We start from the raw sequence: 21,329 nt of genomic DNA, 5'->3' as shown, positions 1-21,329 counted from the left end.
GTATAACCAGGGTGGGAGGGTTCTTTGATTATATGGTTGCTTCCCCGAAGAAATGGGAAGTATAGATGGAGTCAATGTATAGGAGGCTGGTTTGCATGCTGGACTGGGCTGTGCTTACAACACTCTGAAATCTTTTGCAGTCTTGGGCAGAACAATTGTCGTCCCAAGCTGCGAGGCACCTGGATAAGATGCTTTCAATGGTGCATCTAAAACAAATTGGTAAGAAGCATTGTTGACATGTGGAATTTCCTTAGCCTTCTGAGAAAGAGGTTGTCTTTCTTGACAGTAGAGTCAACATTGATGGACCAGGATAGATTGTTGGTGATATTTCCTCCTCGGAACTTGAAGGTCTCAACCTCAGCACCAGTGATACTGATAGGGGCATGTCCTCCACCCCACTTCCTGAAGTCAATGACCAGCTGCTTTATTTTGCTGACATTGAGGAAGACATTGTTGTCTTTACTAGTCAATCGTAACCAGTGACAGCAGATATTTCTTCTCAATAATCAGGCCCACAGTTATCTCTGGTATGAATAATCGTTTCTCTGCTTGCTGCAAATGACAGTCAGTGTAAGTTTGTAAAGGCACAGTTACTGGTGCCTACTGACTTCGAGGGAAAGGGGAAAAAAATCAGATTTCTTCCCACATACTATTTTCATTGAGTGGTGGAGTGGTCTGGAAGCTCATTTAAAGCTCACCGAGTTTGAGAGTCTCTGCGGAAAATGCAAAACCAGTTAATGAGTCTGAAGCCTTCTGAAAGGTATGTGTAAACGTTCTTACACATTCAAGATTCACTATTAGGTGCTTTAGTAGAACCTTAATATACTTTCAATGCAATGGTTCATCACAGGAACCTGGCTTGTAGTTTAGCCTTAAGTCTACCCTTGCAATGTACATTTTGTCACATGCGGTATAGTATGTTTCCAATGGAGAAAGCACCAATTTGTCGTGAAAAAAAATTACAAAATTTCCTGTCAGCCTGTGATATTACCTTTTATATTTTAATTCAAATGGCCCTTGTTGCTATTAAAGAAAACAAATCGGTTTTGGTCCTTAGAAGCAACCTTATATTCTGGTGTTAATTCTTGAGCAATAACTGTACACTTGAAAGAAGTCTGACTATTTTCTCTCTTGCATTGATTGATAGGCACTTTGCTTTGAAAATGAAATGAAGACCTTGTGTTTTTTCCCTTAGCTGTGACCACTATAAATGCTTGGTTGAGTTTCAAATGGAAATGGATTTCATTACAATACCTATTCTGTTTTTCTGAAAATGAATGACAGTTTCCGGAAGTTCTCAGAACAGGTTGTCCTTTTGGTGTGTGGTTCTGTTTGTTTATTACAAGTCTTACAAGTTTTGTTTTCAAATGACAGGATACATTTTGTTCTCCATTCAATTGATCTGGGAGCTTCACTCAAGCACTAAGAGCTTTACTTTTCTAAAGGAAAGAAACATATTTTCCATTGAATGACATATAATCTGATGACTATTCACCATACATACTAGGTGAACAGATATGAACGCTACATGGGGACTTGAAGTGGTATAGGGAAGCATAGGTGATTGGGGAACTTGGAGCATAAGTAGGAGCATAGAGGTGGCATGGGTCATCTGAGGGGCACAGAGATACATATAGGCATAACAGTTCTACAGAGTGGGCTTGTGTGATCTGAAGGGATTGAGAGGTGATATAAGTTGTGCAGAGTTGTTCTGATTGGGTATTATGATAACATGGAGCCAGTGAGCAGCATGGTGTAATGATTCAAGGAAGCATAAGCTGCCATCCGTCACTGTTGAGAGATGGGATGTTGTGTTGAGGAGCTGGGGTGAGCCTTCTAACTGGCCCAATCTGTACTCATGCTCCTCCCATGCTGGTTTGCAGCACCATGAACCCAAACAGGGTTTGTACAGACAGAAGTGGCATGTGAAGTCACACGTAAAAGCATCCATCTTGTGAGCTGTGAAGCATTTGTTGGATTTTCCTGAGCACAGAGGGTTTTTCTGCACAGATGAACAAATTTCTGATGTTTCACATTTTCATTTAAGAAAATTTTGGGAATCCAAGACAGATCATTATGTTTTGTCTATAATTAATGTAAACATGCTAAGTGTGATAACACATTTTGTTTTAATATAATTTATGCAAATTTCTGCCAAATCTTATGCATGTATAAAAGACAAAATCAATTTCAATGTGTCACTCCATTCAGAATTATGATTATCGGTACTTCTAAAAATGACAAAAGTATTTTGCAAAGTATGCCTATCTTATTATACTCTATACAAATGTCATTCAAGTGTAAGTGTCTATTCAGCTATGGGAACTTTTGGTTCTTCTTTGATACTTAATACCTTTAAATTAGCAGATCAAAGACAACTTGACAACCGATATTTTGTGAAGTAACTCTTTCCTGCCATATCAGCTGGTCTGCTATGGAGAGTCTTTGGAGAGAGACTGTGATGTTTGTCTTTTTAACTTTGCTGCTTGTTTTTCTGACCGATGGTTATCCTGTGTCTAGCTGTCATGCAACATCTTTTTCTTCATTTCTCCATTCTATAACTAAGGATTGTACCGAGATACCTTTATAAGATGGCACTGTAAGTGGCGCAGAAAGTTTTCACTGTACTGACTTGAGTACATGTGACAATAAAGCTAATTGAATTCAACGTGACTCAACATCACTAAGCAGAACACATGTAAAACACATTGCCATTCAAAGGTATTTCTGGATAAGCTTGTTTACTTTCTGACTGTGTTCAATCAACTGTTTGACGACAAGAAAGGCCGGACTAGAAAAGATTGCTGAATCACAATGAATTAAAAAAGCACAGTTGTTAATGACAGAATTAATTGGTAATTCAACAAAGTATCCTTAGCTTTCAAAATCAGAGACCAGAGATGAACAGCAAATCTTCATTTTGATATTTCCTTTCTTACATTTTCTCTGTTTTCTCGAGTCTAGAACTAAGAAGCAGCAGGCTGAATTTAACATCTGGTATGCTCATTTCCCTTCACAGTTAAAGATAAAGAAGATGCTCGGGCAGATCCTGAGGCCCAACCAATGAAAGAAGAAACATTTGGAGAATATGGGTAAATACTTTAAATTTCCGCAGCTAATCAGAACAAATCCTTTGACATTCACATCCATTTGTCTTTTCCTTCCCTTTAATAAGAGTCTGCTTTGCTAATTTAAATCCAGTATTCTTTATACACCATGCATTCTTTAACATTATATCCAATTTTATTTGTTCTGTTTTTAAATCAGGTTGCCAACCCAAAATGTATGAAGAAAGTTAAACTCATTCATTCTCCACATTTTGTTTTCTCTATTTTTGGTGAATTAGTAAGCTAATAATCTATTTCATAGACTCAAATAGGTTTGGATACCTAGGATTCAGAATTGTAGATTTGCACCTAAAACAATACCACTTAATCAAGTTCCTATTTTAAAACACATATAGAGTTTTAAGCATCGGTTCCAATGAGTTAAAAAAAAGAAACAAACAAATGAAACCTGTCAGTTTTTGCTGTATTTAGCATTTTATTTTGGATGTGATAACATCACTTATCTAAATGCAGTGGTTATTTATTGTGTGACATAAGTCAGTGCTGGGTCGCTGCAAGAGCAATTTTGTTCACCTCACTCCTTTATGCTTTCACTGTCGACCTGGATTTTCTTTTCTCTTCAAGTATTTTACTTCAAGTAATTCTCGAATCCCCTTTTGAAAAGCCACAGTAGAGTCTGCTTCCATTACACACTCAACCAGGTCCTAACCACCTGCTGCCTTGAATAACTTTACCCCATGTTGCATTTGGATCTTTTATCATTCATCTCAAATCAGAGTTCTCTGGTTCTCAACCTTTCCACCAATGAAAACAGTTGCTCCTTGTGGACTGACTGGGTCTCTCAGGATTTTGAATTCCTTTCTCGAATCTCTTTGGGGTTACAGCCACATCTTCTCCAATCTAACTGCAAACACCCTCATCCTTGGAATCATCTTTTTCTCTGCAAATCTTTCACATCTGTTCTAATGTCTGTAGGCAGAATTAGACACATGGCTGAGGCCAACCCAGTGTGTGATTTTCATTTTAGGTTTAGATTAGATTAGATTACTTACAGTGTGGAAACAGGCCCTTCGGCCCAACAAGTCCACACCGCCCCGCCGAAGCGCATCCCACCCATACCCCTACATCTACCCCTTACCTAACACTACGGGCAATTTAGCGTGGCCAATTCACCTGACCTGCACATCTTTGGACTGTGGGAGGAAACCGGAGCACCCGGAGGAAACCCACGCAGACACGGGGAGAATGTGCAAATTCCACACAGTCAGTCGCCTGAGGTGGGAATTGAACCCGGGTCTCTGGCGCTGTGAGGCAGCAGTGCTAACCACTGTGCCACCGTGCCGCCCATTTGTTTATGCCTTGCTAACTGCTTTGTCAATTTACCTTACCACCTTCAACGATTTCTGCACAGACATCCAGAGTCCTTCTGCTGTAACACTCCATTTAGAATCGTAACATTTATCTTGTATCACCTACCCTCAGTGCTGTTCTACCACAGTGTACCACTTAAATGTTTTTCAGTAAAAAATTTAATTTGCCACATTCCATCAGTAGGCCTATGGCCTTTGAAATCCATCACTGTCTTCTTCCCAAGTTCACAATCTGGTTAGGGTGGATTGGCCATGCTAAATTACCCATAGTGCCCAGGGATGTGCAGGTTAGGGTGGATTGGCCATGCTAAATTATCCATAGTGCCCAAAGATGTGCAGGTTAGAGTGGATTGGCAGTGCTAAATTACCCATAGTGCCCAGGGATGTGCAGGTTCGGGTGGATTGGCCATGCTAAATTACCCATAGGGCCCAGGGATGTGCAGGTTAGGGTGGATTGGCCATGCTAAATTACCCATAGTGCCCAAAGATGTGCAGGTTATCTGCATTAGTCAGGGGTAAATGTAGAATAATGGTAGGGGGGAATGGGTCTGGGTGGGATACTCTTCCGAGGGTCGGTGTGGACTTGTTGGGCCGAAGGGCCTGTTTCCACATTGTGTGGGGCTTCTATGATTCTATTTCTGTCAGCTAGAATTATGAATTTTGAAATTGTGTTGCTGCAGACACAAGTCAAGCACATTAATAAAAAGAAACACAATGCCCTGATATCAATCCCTGGGAACCCCACTCTATAGATTCCTCCAGTTTGACAAACAACAGTTCAATGCTACTTTCCATTTCCTGTCACTCAGCCAGATTTGTGCACTTGCTGGCAGAGTCTTTTTTGGTCTGCAGGAATAAAATAAGTAGTACACTGAATGGTGCAGATATTATGGTCAGTGGCAAAGTGATGTCTCTAAATATTTACCTCAGGTGCCATAATTTTTACATCTTCAATTTCAATTCCATTCTGAGGAATTAATCTCTTCTGGTAAAAATAGCTTTTTTAGGCTGAGTGTGTTTGTTTGGTCGTACTTATTGAATTGAATGCAATTGAAAACTCACTTGCTCTGAAATGCTGCATTCTTAATGTTTTCTTCTATTTTGAACTATTGTGCTAGTATGTCAAGTTCAGATCACTGCATTGATTTCACATATATTTCTACACATAGTCCTGAGTTCTTCTTGTTGCCTGGATAACTGAAGCAGAACCTTCCTAATTTTGTGTTTAATACACTTTGCAATAAATGATAACATTCTATTAGCTTTCCTAATTACTTGCTGTAGCTGCAGATTAATCTTCAGTGATGCATGCAGTGCTCAGCAAGATCCTTCTGCATCTCAGAGCTCCAAAATCTCTCACTATTCAGATAACATACTTCCTTTATATTCTTCATGCCAATTTGGACAATGTTCATATTTTCTGACATTGTTCTCCACTTGCTGTCTTTCTGTCTACTCACTTAACTCAACTATATCTTTTTGTATCCTCCTTATGTCCTATCCACAAGTTACTTTCCTGTCAGTCTTTGTGTCATTAGCAAATTTGGTAACAATACACTGTTCCTTCATCTAAGTTATTTATATGAACTGTAAACAATTGATAGTCCACACACGCCCCTGTGGATCTGTACTATTTCCATCTTGCTAACCAGAAAAAAACCCAATTATAATTACTCTTCACTTTTCGTTAATCAACTAAATGTATGTTTTTTCGCTGTATCGTGTACCTTTACTTTCTGCAATAAGTTTTGATTTGGCACCTTGTCAAATGCCTTCTGGAAATTAAAGTGAACAGCCAGCAGTTCCACTTAATCTACTGCACCTTTTTGCTCTTGTGCTACGAGTATCACTGTCCCAGCCACATTTGTTGCTCATTCCTAATTGAGAAAGACTGCTAGAAGCGGTTTCAACTTTTTTGACAACAAAACAATGAAGGAACAGTAATATGTTCTGTGGTTTAGGATGGTCTTTGAGTTGGAGGGGAGCCTGCAGATGGTGGTGTTCCCATTCATCTGTGCATCGAGGTGGTAGAGGCAATGAGTTTGGAAGATGCTGTTGATGGAGGCCTGGTGAATTACTGCAGTGTGTCTTGCAGATGGTGCACACTGTTGTCACTCTACATCAATGTTGGCGGGAGTCACCATTTAAGGTGCTGGATAGGGTTCGATTCAGAAGGTCTGACTATTCTTGAATGTTGGGCTGTTATCCCTGCACCTTCTCAAGTGTTTCTGGAGCACACTTCTCCAGGGAATTGGAGAGTGTGTCAAATCTCTCCTGATTTAGATCAAAAGGCTTTAGGGAGACATCCCTCAGAATTCCCAGCATCTGATCTGCTTTTTTTGGCACACTATTTACGTAGCTGGTCCAGTTCAATTTCTGGTCAATGGTAACCCTCCCAGGATTTTGATGGCATTGTTTCAGTGAAGATAATACCACGAGGAGGCGAATGATTCTCTTTTATGAAAATGATTATCCTCTGGCACTTATCTGGTTGGAACATTAGTTGCTACTTAGTAGGAAACCCCACTAAAGGGTGATCTGGAACTGCTATCATATTCAAGCAGAAATCCATTTTGCAATTGGGAGGCCACTTTGGAGCCGCGAAACTGCCTCAGCAAAGAGATTGAAGTTGGCCTCTAAGAAAAGGCCTCAATAGAACTTAGTAGACATCATTGGCAATGTGAGCTGAGAGTGTCAGTAGTCCTGATACTTCACCTCCTGAGAAGAGGACCAAGGGTAGTATGGAGCTCAGGACTTAGGCAGGACCTGCGACAATGGTTTTAGCACCAACCTACCTCTGTTTGGGGCTGAGGATCCAGCTCAAAGTCTTTGCTGCTCATTTGCTTGGATCAAGATAAACACTCAATGAATTGTCCATCTGCTTTGCATATCACTTTTTTTCCCCATTTCATACTTGATCAGTGCATTATTAATGCACAAATCTGCCTTTATTTGAGTAGAGTCTGAGTTGATGAATTGCGTTAAAAGGAAAACCTTCGTATTTTCTGTCAATTAGATTTCATATTTGCTTTTCATATATTCCTGCAAATGGTTCTAAATTCATCTTGTTGCAATGTTTAATGAATTGCTGTTTCAGTTCAAATCAATTCATCATTATTTACTTGACACTGCTACAGCATTATAATTGCTGACTTTTAGTTCAATCTCATAAGCTCCAAGAACAGATGAGCCAGATACTTTTAATTTTCTTTTGGTAATTAATTTGAACAGAATCGCTAGGATTTATGTGCACATTTTTTCAATCGTAAAATTAGCTAGTGAGCCCTTCTGATTACCTGGTCTGCATTTTAATAATTTTGATGATCAGCAGATTTAAAAGTCAAATCATGTGATGGAACATATGAAAGCAGGGTAGTTGAACAGAGGTAGATTTTGGCTTCCTTTCTAAGTTCCATTGGAAATATGAGTTGAGTTGTATATTGACCAGCTGCCTTTGCCAACCATACTTTCCTGTGTAATAGACATAACATCTCCTTTTTTTTTGGCTTTTGAACAGCTGTATTGTCTTCCAGTCTGTGGGATTTTTATACTCTCTGGAGCAGTATGAGATTTTGTCTTTATCCTACTGAGAGATTGATCAAATGAAATCAGAAATGGCCATCTTTATCCATTCTGTTTAATGAGATGTGTATTCCACATTTATTGCACATAATGCATTTTTAAAGTATATTGAGAAGTTATGCACATACCACAGAAAATCTGATCAAACCAGACCAGTGATTAAAACTTCAGTAATAAATTAAAATCTCAATTATTGTTCTCAGTATATTGATATTCACCTAGCCTTTCATTGAAGTCTTGACCTGTGACTACAGAAATAAATTAAATTGCTGACTATATGTTTAATATTTGCAGATCTTACAATTGATGTTATCTTCATGATGGCATCTCAGTTACAGTGCAGAAAAAAAGAAAATCAATTGAACACATCTAGTATCATCGATTCAAACATGAAATTACTTTTGCAATTGTGATTTGATGAATACAGCCAAGAGTGTGTTATTACTCAATCAAAGTTTTATAGTAGACGATGCTGTGGGAGTAAATAGATGAAGGTAGAAATTAATATATGTTGTAATGGATTTGCACCAATAAAATATGGAAATAAGGGGCTAATTTTTGAAACACATCTCCTAATTAGCAACAGGCAAATTTGACTGCCGAGCAGAAAATGAAAACAATTATTATTTTAATCTGACTAATTAAAAATTTAAAATCGGATTGAGGATGACAATGCTGAATTGAGAAAAATCTGAACAGAGAATGTGACATGCATGTTCCATTCCATTTTCCCAGCTTCACAGCAGCATAATTTCCTTAGAGGGAACTGCTGGAAGCTGCTGAAGGTGAGGTATCACCATGATTGACTGAATGTAGAAACAGGAGAGTGCTAGCATTCCATTTTGAGCGCTCTCTCTCTCTCTCTCTCTCTCTCATTCACATTGCCCTGCTCTCCAGGCTATATCAAAGGCCCATTACCACTGTTTCAGAGAGTCCACATTAATCCCTTCCAAAAATCCAATAAGGTACCATGTTACTTTAGCGTGGGCATCATGCCAAAATAGTCTGCTACTTTGCCATCTGTTTTGAGTGCAAATCTCTTCCAACTGTCCTTCCTGATTGGTCAGATAACCTGGATGTGATATGCCAATTCACAGGACAGTGAAAGAGCAATGGCACAGCGCTATGGATTCAGATCGGTTCAGGACTTACTCTCAATCACTTGAGAATTCTGCAATAATCCCTGAAATACATACCAGCAGTTAGATATCAATTGCTGTTTAATATTAACTAAAGGCCAATTATTGTTTTAAACGAGCATAGAGACGTATTTTGAATTTTCCCCCTGTCTTATGGCTTAAACTATTTCAGTTTCAACTTCAGATTTGGGAAGAATTCCACATGTCTCCCTGCCATGAAATATCATTTCATCCCCAAGTTTTATTTCCAGTTTAACTTGTTTACAGCACAATAAAACTTCAGTTTAGTTTCAAACCTTAATCTCTGGTTCTGTTTCAATATCCACATTTATATTTACCATTCATAGTAGACACTGTATTGCTCTACTTGTGCTAAGTAAATGAGTTCCCTGGGGCTGAATTTTATCTTTTGAAAGTTCTATCGAATTTTTTGAAAGTATTTTCATGGTGAAGCTGAACCGGTTTTCTCACTGTATTGGATCTAACTTGTTTCATTAACTAACAAACCCCACTCTCCACCCAGACTGTGTTCCTCATCTCTGATTCCAATCCCATCTTACCAGACTGTGTTTCACATCTTTGATTCCAATCCCATTTTACCATCTGCCCAGTTCTGGAATAATGTGCCAATGCCAGGATATCCCAGAATGCACTGACATCCCTTGACCACATACCTTTCTTAAAGAGCCATTGTTTACCCAGGTAATCACTGTCAGTCAGGATCGGCCCCACATGGTTCCCCAGATATGGGAGACAGGGGGATATTGGTACAGTGTTGTACAGCCAGAGACCTAGAGCACTTGCTAGTTAGGATAATGCACAGGCAGGACTTACCCATTCTCCAGGAATAATCATAAAGACATTTAACAAATAATAATCCTCTCAATTGACAATTTGCTGCCGCCTCATGATAAACTCACCATCTCATTTGTTAAATGCAGAAAGATGCTGTCAACACCAACAGAAGTCTCCTCGGACACCTCACGTGATTCTGTCACATGGTCAGACCCAAATTAGATTCCAAACGCAGTTCTGGCATTCTGAAAAAGCATCACTGGACATGAACTGCTAACTCTTCTTTCTCTCCACAGATGCTGTTGGACCCAGCTGAGTTTTTCCAGCAATTTCTGTTTTTGTTCCACATTAGATTCTGCCTTGAATTTGGGCGTAAAGTTTATTTTTAACATTGTTCACCTGGCTTTGAGCATTTAATATCTTGTATAATAGTCATGAGAGTTATAGTTGACAAGCAATGGGGAGGCAAAGGCTGAGACATATTACTATGAGACTATTAATCCAGCTGGGGGGAGAAAGTGAGGACTGCAGATGCTGGAGATTAGAGTCGAGATTGTGGTGCTGGAAAAGCACAGCAGGTCAGGCAGCATCCGAGGAGCAGGAGAATCAACGTTCCGAACACAAGCTCTTCATCAGGAATCAGCCCTGATGAAGGTCTTACATCTGAAACGTCGGTTCTCTTGCTCCTCGGATGCTGCCTGACCTGCTGTGCTTTTCCAGCAACACGCAAGAAGGTGCAAAACTTGACTTACTCTTGTGAAATAAGGTAGGACAGGTGACTGAGGTATCAGTGGGGGAGCACTTTGGGGCCAGTGACCATAATTCTATTAGTTTTAAAATAGTGATGGAAAAGGATGGACCAGATCTAAAAGTTGAAGTTCTAAATTGGAGGAAGGCTAATTTTGATGGTTTTAGGCAAGAAACTTTCAAAAGCTGATTGGGGGCAGATGTTCACAGGTAAAGGGACAGCTGCACAAGAGTCCAGAGACAATACATTCCTGTTAAGGTGAAATGAAAGGCTGGTAGGTGTAAGGAATGCTGGATGACTAAAGAAATTGAGGGTTTGGTTAAGAAAAAGCAGGAAGCATATGTCAGATCAAATGAATCCTTAGAACAGTATAAAGGCAGTAGGAGTATACTTAATAAGGAAATCAGGAGGGCAAAAGGGAGACATGAGATAGCTTTGGCAAAAAAAGGTTAAGGAGAATCCAAAGGGTTTTTACAAATACATTAAGGACGAAAGGGTAACCAGGGAGAGAATAGGGCGCCTCAAAGATCAGCAAGGCAGCCTTTGTGTGGAACCTCAGGAAATGGGAGAGATACTAAACGAGTACTTTCCCATCAGTGTTTACTGTGGAAAAGGACATGTAAGATATAGAATGTAGGGAAATAGATGGTGATATCTTGAAAAACATTCATATTACAGAAGAGGAAGTGCTGGATGTCTTCAAATGTACAAAAGTGGATAAATTCCCAGGACGTGATTAGGTGTACCCTAGAACTCTGTGGGAAGCTAAGGAAGCTGGGCCCCTTGCTGAGATATTTGTACAATCGATAGTCACAAGTGAGGAAGATTGGAGGTTAGCGATCGTGGTGCCACTGTTTAAGAAAGGTGGCAAGGACAAGCCAGGGAACTATGGACCAGTGAGCCTGACATCGGTGGTGAGCAAGTTGTTGGAGGTAGTCCTGAGGAACAGGATGTACATGTATTTGGAAAGGCAAGGATTGATTAGGGATAGTCAACATGGCTTTGAGTTTTTTGAAGAAGTAACAAAGAGGAATGATGAGGTTAACGTGATCTATATGGACTATATGGGATTCAGTAAGGTATTCAACAAGGTTCCCCATGGGAGACTGGCTACCAAGGTTAGATCTCACGGAATACAGGGATAACTAGTCATTTGGATACAGAACTGGCTCAAAGTTAGAAGACAGAGGGTGTTGGTGGAGGGTTGCTTTTTAGACTGGAGGCCAGTGACCAGTGGAGTGCCACAAGGATCGGTGCTGGGTCCACTACTTTTCAACATTTATATAAATGATTTGGATGCGAGCATAAGAGGTACAGTTAGTAAGTTTGCAGATGACACCAAAATTGGAGGTGTAGTGGACAATGAAGAAGTTACCTCAGATTATAAGGGGATCTTGATCAGATGGGCCAATGGGCTGAGACGTGACAGATGGAGTTTAATTTAGATAAATGTGAGGTACTGCATTTTGGGAAAGCAAATCTTAGCAGGACTTATACACTTAATGGTAAGTTCCGAGGGAGTGTTGCTGAAAAAAGAGACCTTGGAGCGCAGGTTCATAGCTCCTTGAAAGTGAAGTTGCAGTTGGATAGGATAGTGAAGAAGGCATTTGGTATGCTTTCCTTTATCGGTCAGAGTATTGAGTACAGGAGTTGGGAGGTCATGTTGTGGCTGTGCAGGACATTGGTAGGGCCACTTTAGGAATATTGCATGCAATTCTGGTCTCCTTCCTATTGGAAAGATGTTGTGAAACTTGAAAGGGTTCAGAAAAGATTTACAAGGAGGTTGCCAGGGTTGGAGGATTTGAGCTATAGGGAGAGGTTGGGTAGGCTGGGGCTGTTTTCCCTGGAACATCGGAGGCTGAGGGGTGACCTTATAGAGGTTTATAAAATCAATGAGGGGCGTGGATAAGATAAATAGACAAAGTCTTTTCCTTGGGATGGGGGAGTCCAGAATGAGAGGGCATAGGTTTAGGGTGAGAGGGGAAAGATATAAAAGAGACCTGAGGGGCAGTTTATTCACACAGAGGGTGGTACGTGTATGGAATGAGCTGCTGGAGGAAGTGGTGGAGGCTGGTACAATTGCAACATTTAAAAGGCATCTGGATGGGTATATGAATAGGAAGGATTTGGAGGGATATGGGCTGGGTGTTGGCAGGTGGAACTAGATTGGTTTGGGATATTTGGTCGGCATGGACGGGTTGGACCAAAGGGTCTGTTTCTGTGCTGTACATCTCCCTGACTCTATTAATCCAGAGAACCCAGGAATGTTCTCGGGACCCATGGCAGATGGTAGAAATTGAATTTAATGAAATTCAGGAATTAGAAGTCTAATGATGACCATGAATCCCTCGTGGTTTGTTGGAAAAACCAATTTGGGAAACTTTCCAATCTTACCTGGTGTGGGCTATGTGTAACTCCAGACCGACAGCAGTGCCCTCTGGGCAATTAGGGATGGGCAATAAATACTGGCCTTGCCAGCAGCAATCACATCCTGTGGATGAATTAAAAAAGTAGAAAAAATGAATATACTATATTGAGTTAGATTAAAAGAAGCTGCCTTTAAGTTATAATATGCCACTAGTCAACCACCCTTTGTCAACATTTCAGTGATTCTGTTGTAATTGTATCATAGATTTGCTTATCATCCGACCAATTCATTTTTTTTAAAAAAAAGCAACGTAACAAAAACTTTTGGTAGCAGTGAATCTCATTTTGCTTTCAATTTGTCTATGTATAAAATATAAATGAGAAATGCTTGCATCAATCAGAGTTTTAACTTGCATTTGAATGTTTTTTTCTTACGATTTCTGACGCTACCTGTCATTCAGCTTTGGTTGTTTCAGTTACAGTGGATTTAAGAGTTAGCTAGTGCAACCCAATGGCATTTGTTAATTATGCAATCCATACTTTTGGGAAAAGCTGTTTGGCTTTAAGACAGCTCTTACAATTGATCGTGAAATAGCATTGACCATCTCAGATCTACCATCTTTCAGATTGGACATTAAATCAATGTCCTTTCTGTCTGTTTCATTCAGTCGTTAGAAATTCAAAGTCTCAAGACTGTATTCAAGGAAGAGCAAAGACTTCTCTTGTTTTTACGGCCAACATTGCTTACTCAGCCAATGCTACCAAAACAGATGAGCTTGCCATTCAGATCTTTGTTGGTTTTGGTGCATTATTGTGTGTACAAGCCATTCCTTATCGGCAAGCGCTTTGAGAACTCAGTCAGAATCTTGATCAGAAATTGCAAACATCCAAATCATTTGACACAAGTTATGACGCAAGTGTCAGTTTAGACAAAGCATATAATACAGTGAAGGTAGAAAATGAAGATCTTCAAAATTGTGTGTAAATGTCCTACTTATGTATTCTAGTACTTGTGTATTTATCAAATAAATATGGTTGGCAACAGTAGCTGTAACAGTGAAACCAGAGAATCACTATAACTTCAGAATCACAGAGGTATTACAATGTTAGTGCATTCCATTGCCTAACAACTCGGTGTTTGAGAAAGGTTTCATTCTCATATCACTCTTGCTTCTTTTGCAAATCATTTTATATTTATGCACTCTTGTTCTGTTCATTTTACAAGCAGAAACAGCCTCTCCCTATCTCCTCTGTTCAAACCATTCAAGATTTTGAAAACCTCTATCAAATCTCCTCTCAGCTACCTTGTCTCCAGGGACACCAGTCCCAGCTTCTTCAATAAACCCTCACAGCTGATGTTTCTCATTGTTGGAACTGTTTTTATGAATCGCTTCTGCACACTAACCAATGCATTCATATATATCCTATAATGTGAGAAGTGTATGTAATACTCCAGCTGAGGTCCAAGAAGTGTCTTAAACAAGTTTAACACCTCTGCCTTGCTCTTGTACTCTATGCCCCTGTTAATAAAGCTGGGATTACTGCATGCTTTATTAACTGTTCCTCCAACTGTTCTGCCACCTTTAATGATCTGTGCACATATACAGCCAGGTCACTCTGCTCCTGCACCCCCTTTAGAATTGTGTCCCTTATTTTATGTTGCCTAATAATGTTCTTCCTACTAAAGTGCATCAATTACACTTCTCTTCATTGAACCTCCTCTGCCATCTATCTGCTCACCCCAGCACTATCCGATGTTCTTGTGGAGATTCGTGTTGTCGTCTTCACATTTTGCAATTCTCCCAAATTGTATGTCATTTGCAAGCTTTGAAACTGCCCCCTTCACACCAAGATGCAGATCATTAATATACGTGAGAAAAAGCAAAGCACTAAGATGAGCCCCTGAGAACTCCACTACAAACTATTCTCTAGCCCAAAAAATATCCATTGATACTTCCATTTAGATCACTCAATCAATTTTCTATCCATGTTGCTATTATACTGTTATATCGTGACTAAAACTTATCTCTCAGGTCTATTTTGTAGCATTGAATCGAATGCCTTCTAGAAATCCATGTGTACTACGTCAACAGAATTATTCTCATCAAGACTTTCTATCATTTCTTGAAAAAAATTCCCAACATGTTTGTTGAGCAATATTTCCCCTTTAGAAACCCATGCTGACGCTTCCTAATCAATGTGACTGCTAATTTTATCCTGAATAATTGCTTTCAGAAGCTTCCCCACTACTGAAGTTGAACGAGTTGTTCTTATAATCTCTGGAATTAACTTCACAGCCTTTCTTGAGCAAGACAGTAATGTTTGCAATTCTTCAGTCATCAGGCAGCTCCCCACCCCAATCTGCAGGAGAACTTCTGACTGCATTTTCTTCAATTTCTTTAGATGCATCTCATCTGATCCCAGTGCTTGGTCAACTTTAAGTTCTAACAGTGTATTCAAGATTTCTTCCTTGTTCATTTTGGTCCTGTCTCATGACAGTTTCCTCCTCTGTCACCATGGCCTGGCTGACACCTCTTTTGTGATGAGAAGTGAAATGATTCATTTAATACCTCAGCCATGCTACCTTCTTCCATGTTTTGATCTCTAATTAGCCCTCCTTCAACCAGGTAATTTTGGATTTGTTTGTCCTACCTTTCCCATTTGAGGGAATATTCCTCAATTCTATCTAAACCACCTGATCTCTGAAGGTAGTCCATTGTTCACTCACATTTTTTCTCTTCAAACTCTTGTCCCAGTCAATCCTGCTCAGTACTATATTGAAGTTAAGTCTTTGCCAATGGATATCTATTGCACTGGATTGTTGCATATGATTCTCCAGCACCATCCAGAACCTCGATGCAATGATTGCTATCATCTAAATGTTCCTCCGCTGACACTTAATCTGTTGGCCCACATTATTTCCAGGAACCAGGCCTACCAGTGCATCCTTTCTTGATGTACTGGACACATATTGCTGTAGGAAACTCTCCTGAACACCATCTAGCAACACTTGCCACTCACTGTTATTACACTGCCAATATCCCAGTCTGTATTTGGGTAACTGAAGATCTCTATTTTTACTGTTCTGTGATGCTGGCATTTTTTCTGTAATTTACAATGTAATTCTAGCCTTTTTATTCATTAGCTCCAACCAAATTGACTCTTCCCTTGATCCCTCAGAGCTATCCTCTTTTTCCATCATGCTGTCACGCTCTCCTTAACCAATATTGCTACCTTTTCGCCTTTCCTTCCTTTTCTATCTTTACGGAACAACTTATGCAAAGGAATATTGAACACTCAGTCTTGCCTTGAGTTATTTCCAAATGGCAATCCGTGACTGTAACTCCCCAGGATGATTTACTATAGCAAATAACAATAGCAAGGTGTTGGAAATGTTTCCCTTGTTCCTGCAGTAAGTAACAAAAAAAAATCTAAAATAATTGCACAAAGATAAATGAAAATATTGTACAGTTGTTTGTTTTTTTCACTTACATTTTGTTGATGAAATAGGTCATAAACCAGTGAACTATTTGCCTTGCATAGCAATGAGTATTATTTGAATGTGTTATATGCTTTGATTTTATGCTAACCTCGACTGGCACAGATCCTTAGAAAGGTAAGACAATAAATGTTTATGTTCTGTTAGCTTTGATATATTTTTTCATACTTTTATTGTCGATTTCATTTTTTCCTCACACATCAATTTTTTGTGCTGTCAGTGAGTCATTGTCATAATATTTCCCTCTGTTTGAAGCCTCTGTTTGAGATTTGAAGATTCAGTTTCAGTCACGATCTGAGTAAGTTAAAGCGTGACATGGCACCTTTTCACCCCACAACTTGGTTCTGTTTGCAACCCATTCTAAAATTTCAAATTTTAGGCAGCACACGGTCACTAATCAAAAGGCTGCATTTGCTGTTGCCACAACTGAGAAGCGACACTCTTTAGACACAGGTAATATCACTCCCAGTGTTATCCCACACAGCTGCCTGCAGGAAAGATAGTGAAGGTGGAGGGAAGATAGAAAAGGACACATAATACTCTCCTGTTACACTTCTCTCCTCACTCAGTCCTTCAGCCCCTTGATGTCCTCTCCACCTCTCATTTCTCCCATTCGTATACTGCTGTTCCACTACTCTGTTCTGCTTGTCCGGCAATGTGAGTGACAAGAGGAGAAACAGGAAGGGCTATGGCAGGAAGTCGGAGGGAGTGGAAGGGGCTGCAGGAGGAAGTGGAGGGAAGTACAAAAACATGGGAGCAGGTGTGACTGAGTTTTCAAGGGCTTTGGGAGGAAATGACATGGGACAGCAGAGGGTAAGTGGTGAGAAATCACTAAAGGAGACCAGTGAAAGCAAAATGGAGCAGTAGGGGGCCATTGATGAGCAATGGGGAAGAGAGGAAGAGGCGAAACAAGGTGGAAATGCAAGGGATTTACATAAAATATCCCAGGGAGTAAGAGGGAGAGGTTAAATTAGTTGGGGATGGGTGGGGGGGTGGCAGTGTGAAGCTGCAAGAGGATTGGGAGAGAACAGAGAAAGCAAAAAGGAACCAGGATAATAGGCAGACTATGGCAGGAACCAAGGTTTCAGGAATTGCTGTTGGAAAGCTGTGTGTGGACTGGAGGATGGAGTGGTAGCTAAATTTCAGGTGTTCTTTTTTTTCATTCAGCAGCACTGTTTATAGTGTACTGAATAGTTGCATTTCATTTCACAATTAATGTCCTATCAGTCTACACTTGTTCATCAATAAAGTGATGCAAGGTTCCATCAACAATACTTCAACAATATCATATGTTCAGCAATAACCTTCTCTGACACTCATTAGGTTCAAATCAACAAGGTAAAAACAATGACTGCAGATGCTGGAAACCAGATTCTGGATTAATGGTGCTGGAAGAGCACAGCAGTTCAGGCAGCATCCAAGTAGCTTCGAAATCAAAAGCCCTTCATCATTAGGTTCCACCAAGGCAACTCAGCTCCAGACCATATTACAGCATTAGTTCAAACATGGACAAAAGAGCTAAATTCCAGAGCTAAGTCAGAGTCACTGCCCTTAACATCAAGGCCACATTTGACCTTGTGTGGCGTCAAGGAGCCCTAACCAAACCAGAGTAAATGGGAATCAGGGCGGGGGGGGCTGCAGGATGGGGGGGAATTCTCTGATGGCTGGAGTCATACCTGGTACATGGAAAGATGGGTATGGTTGGTAGAGATCAGTCATCTCAGCTCTATACATCTCACCACGGATTCATTGGGACAATTTCCTCAGCCCAATCATCTTCATCTTCAGCTGCTTCATCAATGACCTTCCCTCCATCAGACACTTGGAAATACGGGCATTTGCTGATGATTGAGCGATGTTTAGCACCAATTGCAAACTTTTCAGATACTGAAGCAATCCATGTTCAAATAAAGCCAGACCCGGACAATATTCTGGGCTGCCAAAAGGAAAATTACATTTGTGTTACACGAGTGCCAGGCAATGACCATCATCCAATACATTCAATGGCTATCAATGAATCCTGCACTCTCTATATCCTGGAAGTTACAATTAACCAGAACCTGAAGTGGATTAGCCATACACACAGTGTGGCAGCAAGAGCAGATTAGAGATTGGGAATCCCACAGCGAGTACTTCCTGACCTCACTGACCCTGACAACCATCTACAAGGCACAAGTCAGAAACCCCCTGCTGACCTGAATGGGTACAGTTCCAGCATTACAGAAGAAGCTCAACAATATTCAGTACAAAGCAAGCTACTTAATTGGCAACGCATCCACAAACAGTCCCTCCCTCCACCACTGATGCTCAGTAGCAGCAGTGTGTATCCATCTACAAGATGCACTGCAGAAATTCACCAAAACACCTCAGATAGCAGCTTTGAAACCAAAACAACGACCACTGAAAAGGACAAGGGGCAACAGGTATATGTGAACATCACCTGCAAATTCCCTTTCCAGTGACTCATCATTCTGCCTTCGAAACATGTTGTCGTTCCTTCAGTGTTGTTTGGTCAAAGTGCTGGGACCGCTCCCTATAATGGTATTGTGGATGTACCTTCATCAAAGAGACTGCAGTAGATCAAGAAGTCAGCTCACGACCACCTTCTCAAGGATAGATGGGGCTAAGCAATAAATGCTGACCCAGCCAACAAAACCCACTTCCCATGAATGAATAAAAGTAAAATCATCAGATGGCTTGAAAGATATTTATCAGCTTAATTCTGCAACAGTGCCTCAGGGAGATTATTTATCATACCAAGGTCTGTACACTGACTTAACAATGAAGTTGGATGGAGCTGGATTTTCCTTTTCATGGTGAAGAAATGACACAACTTATTGGTCCAGAAATTCCTCTCAAGGTCAAAAGTCATATTTCCAATCCTGCTCAGCCAAATAAAATTGTTAAGTACTTGATCAATTCTACCCTGGAAATTCCAGTACAGGAGCCCCTGTAGCTTTGTAGTGAAGATCAGTCCAGAAAGCGCCTCAGCCAACAGGAGAGAGGCTCATCACTGATATTGCTCTTTTAACAGCAGAAAGTTGTGTGGCGTCTTCTGTAATTTAAATGTCCTGCAGCTACTGCGTCAGCTAATATGAAAGGATAAGTATGTAAGGTAAGTATGGAGTGTGGTGGCAGATAAGTGTGTTGTTAGCATGTCAGGTGATTGAAGGGATAGGGTGTCATGTGGGTGAGAGGGTAGATGTCATTTAAATGATTGCGTGCATATGATTGGTCAAGTCTGTTGGCCGAGAGGAGTTCAGGTCCATTTGGGTTAGGTGAAAAAGGTTATTGGGTTGGGTCAGAAGAGGGATTTGGGTGCAGCAAGGGGGTGGTGGAATATGATGAATCTAGCAATCGGGGTGATGATGCTGGATTGGCTAAAAAGTGCAGGGTTGTCCTGAGTGAGGGGTGTCAGAAGGAGAGTGTTGAGTCCAGCAGGAGAGGGGAGTCAAGTCAGAAGGTGAGGACTGTAGTATTGGGGAGGGGGTTTTGCATAGGGAGCCAGGAGTCTTGGTAGGGTCAGCGATAAATTGAGAATTCAGTTCAATCATTAGCCAGCAGTTAAAGTAATCGTATGTTTCTTGAGTGACTATTGTCCTGAAGTGAGTTATTGCCCACTCATTCTCAGAGTGTAAGGGACTTTTGTTTCAAAGGCTGGTGAATTGCTCATTTGAATTGTTGATTTCTCAGGCAACTCTCTCAGAGTCTGCTGCAATGGGATTTCCACATTGTCCAACAATCAACTGCTGTCTCTGCTGCAGAAGCAACTTATCTCCTCATCGGAATCTCTCAGAATACATTGGAGTATACCTTGATTAAATTCTTGCACAGACTTTGTATGGGAGTTTATACTGAAAAGTACTTTAAATTACACAGCCACATTAGCACTCTGTAGGGTATCTGTGTGAGCAGGGACAAACAACTATGTCTGCCCAATCAATCCTTACTAAGAGGTGCTGACCCCAGTGTCAACTCTCTTTGGGAATGGAGTGACATCGGCTGGTAGATGGGAAATCTGAAAGGGATTTCTGTGAAAGACGACTTGCTGAAGCAGCCACTCATGGATAATTTGCATTTATTTTTGGCCTCAATTACATGGCCTGAGTGGGATCAACTTCAGTATTTCAGGGGTTAATCCAAAGATGGCATTTGGAAGAGTTGAGAAAGGATTCCAGATGCTCAAAGGCTTTGGCTTTTAATGACTGGAGGTAGTGGGGAGTTTGAGATGTATTTGTATTTATACAATCTGCTGGGACCTATCCAGAATCTTGAAAATTTCAGAAGATAATAACCATTGTATTCACTACCTCTGCAGCTTCTACTTATACTTGTGACATTTAAAAGTTTATTATGGTTTGTGATCTTTTTTCAAGTTAATGATGTGGATCATATGACCTGGTCTGAAATCTCCCTGACAGCAAGTCTTGAGTGGTATAATTGTTAGAGATTAAAGATTAGAGATTAAAGGAGGTCTATTTTACTGGGAAGAAGGTACAAAGTATTTATACTTGGAGACAATGACAACAGGTCAAAACAGTTGATAGACTATGAGTCCACAAATTCCACAAAAGGTGTTGAGAATATCAGGTTGTGTACAGTTATGCTTCAAGGGATGCATTTATTTTTAGGATAAAAGAGACTTAGAGATCTTAGGGATAGCAAATCAGCATTTCCATCTCAATGCAAAACCCATGAGATCTACATTGTAGTGCAGATGAGCGATGAGATGGGAATGCTCTGAAATATATTTGAAAACTT

The 21,329-nt window shown here is 40.3% G+C and overlaps 1 protein-coding gene across 12 annotated transcripts in view; it reads left to right on the top strand.

The window, feature by feature from the left end:
- The window catches only part of chl1b (cell adhesion molecule L1-like b), an 885,223-nt gene that overhangs the window by 847,782 nt on the left and 16,112 nt on the right, over positions 1 to 21,329 (top strand). For all 12 annotated transcript variants that reach the window (XM_072582623.1, XM_072582619.1, XM_072582621.1 and 9 more), the window contains one exon: positions 3,020 to 3,092. In XM_072582623.1, the coding sequence (XP_072438724.1) occupies positions 3,020 to 3,092 (73 nt within the window). The remainder of the gene's footprint in view (positions 1 to 3,019; positions 3,093 to 21,329) is intronic.

This window comes from Chiloscyllium punctatum, chromosome 12 (assembly GCF_047496795.1).
Source record: "Chiloscyllium punctatum isolate Juve2018m chromosome 12, sChiPun1.3, whole genome shotgun sequence".
Lineage (NCBI taxonomy): Eukaryota > Metazoa > Chordata > Chondrichthyes > Orectolobiformes > Hemiscylliidae > Chiloscyllium > Chiloscyllium punctatum.
This window is presented reverse-complemented; position numbering and strand designations above follow the sequence as displayed.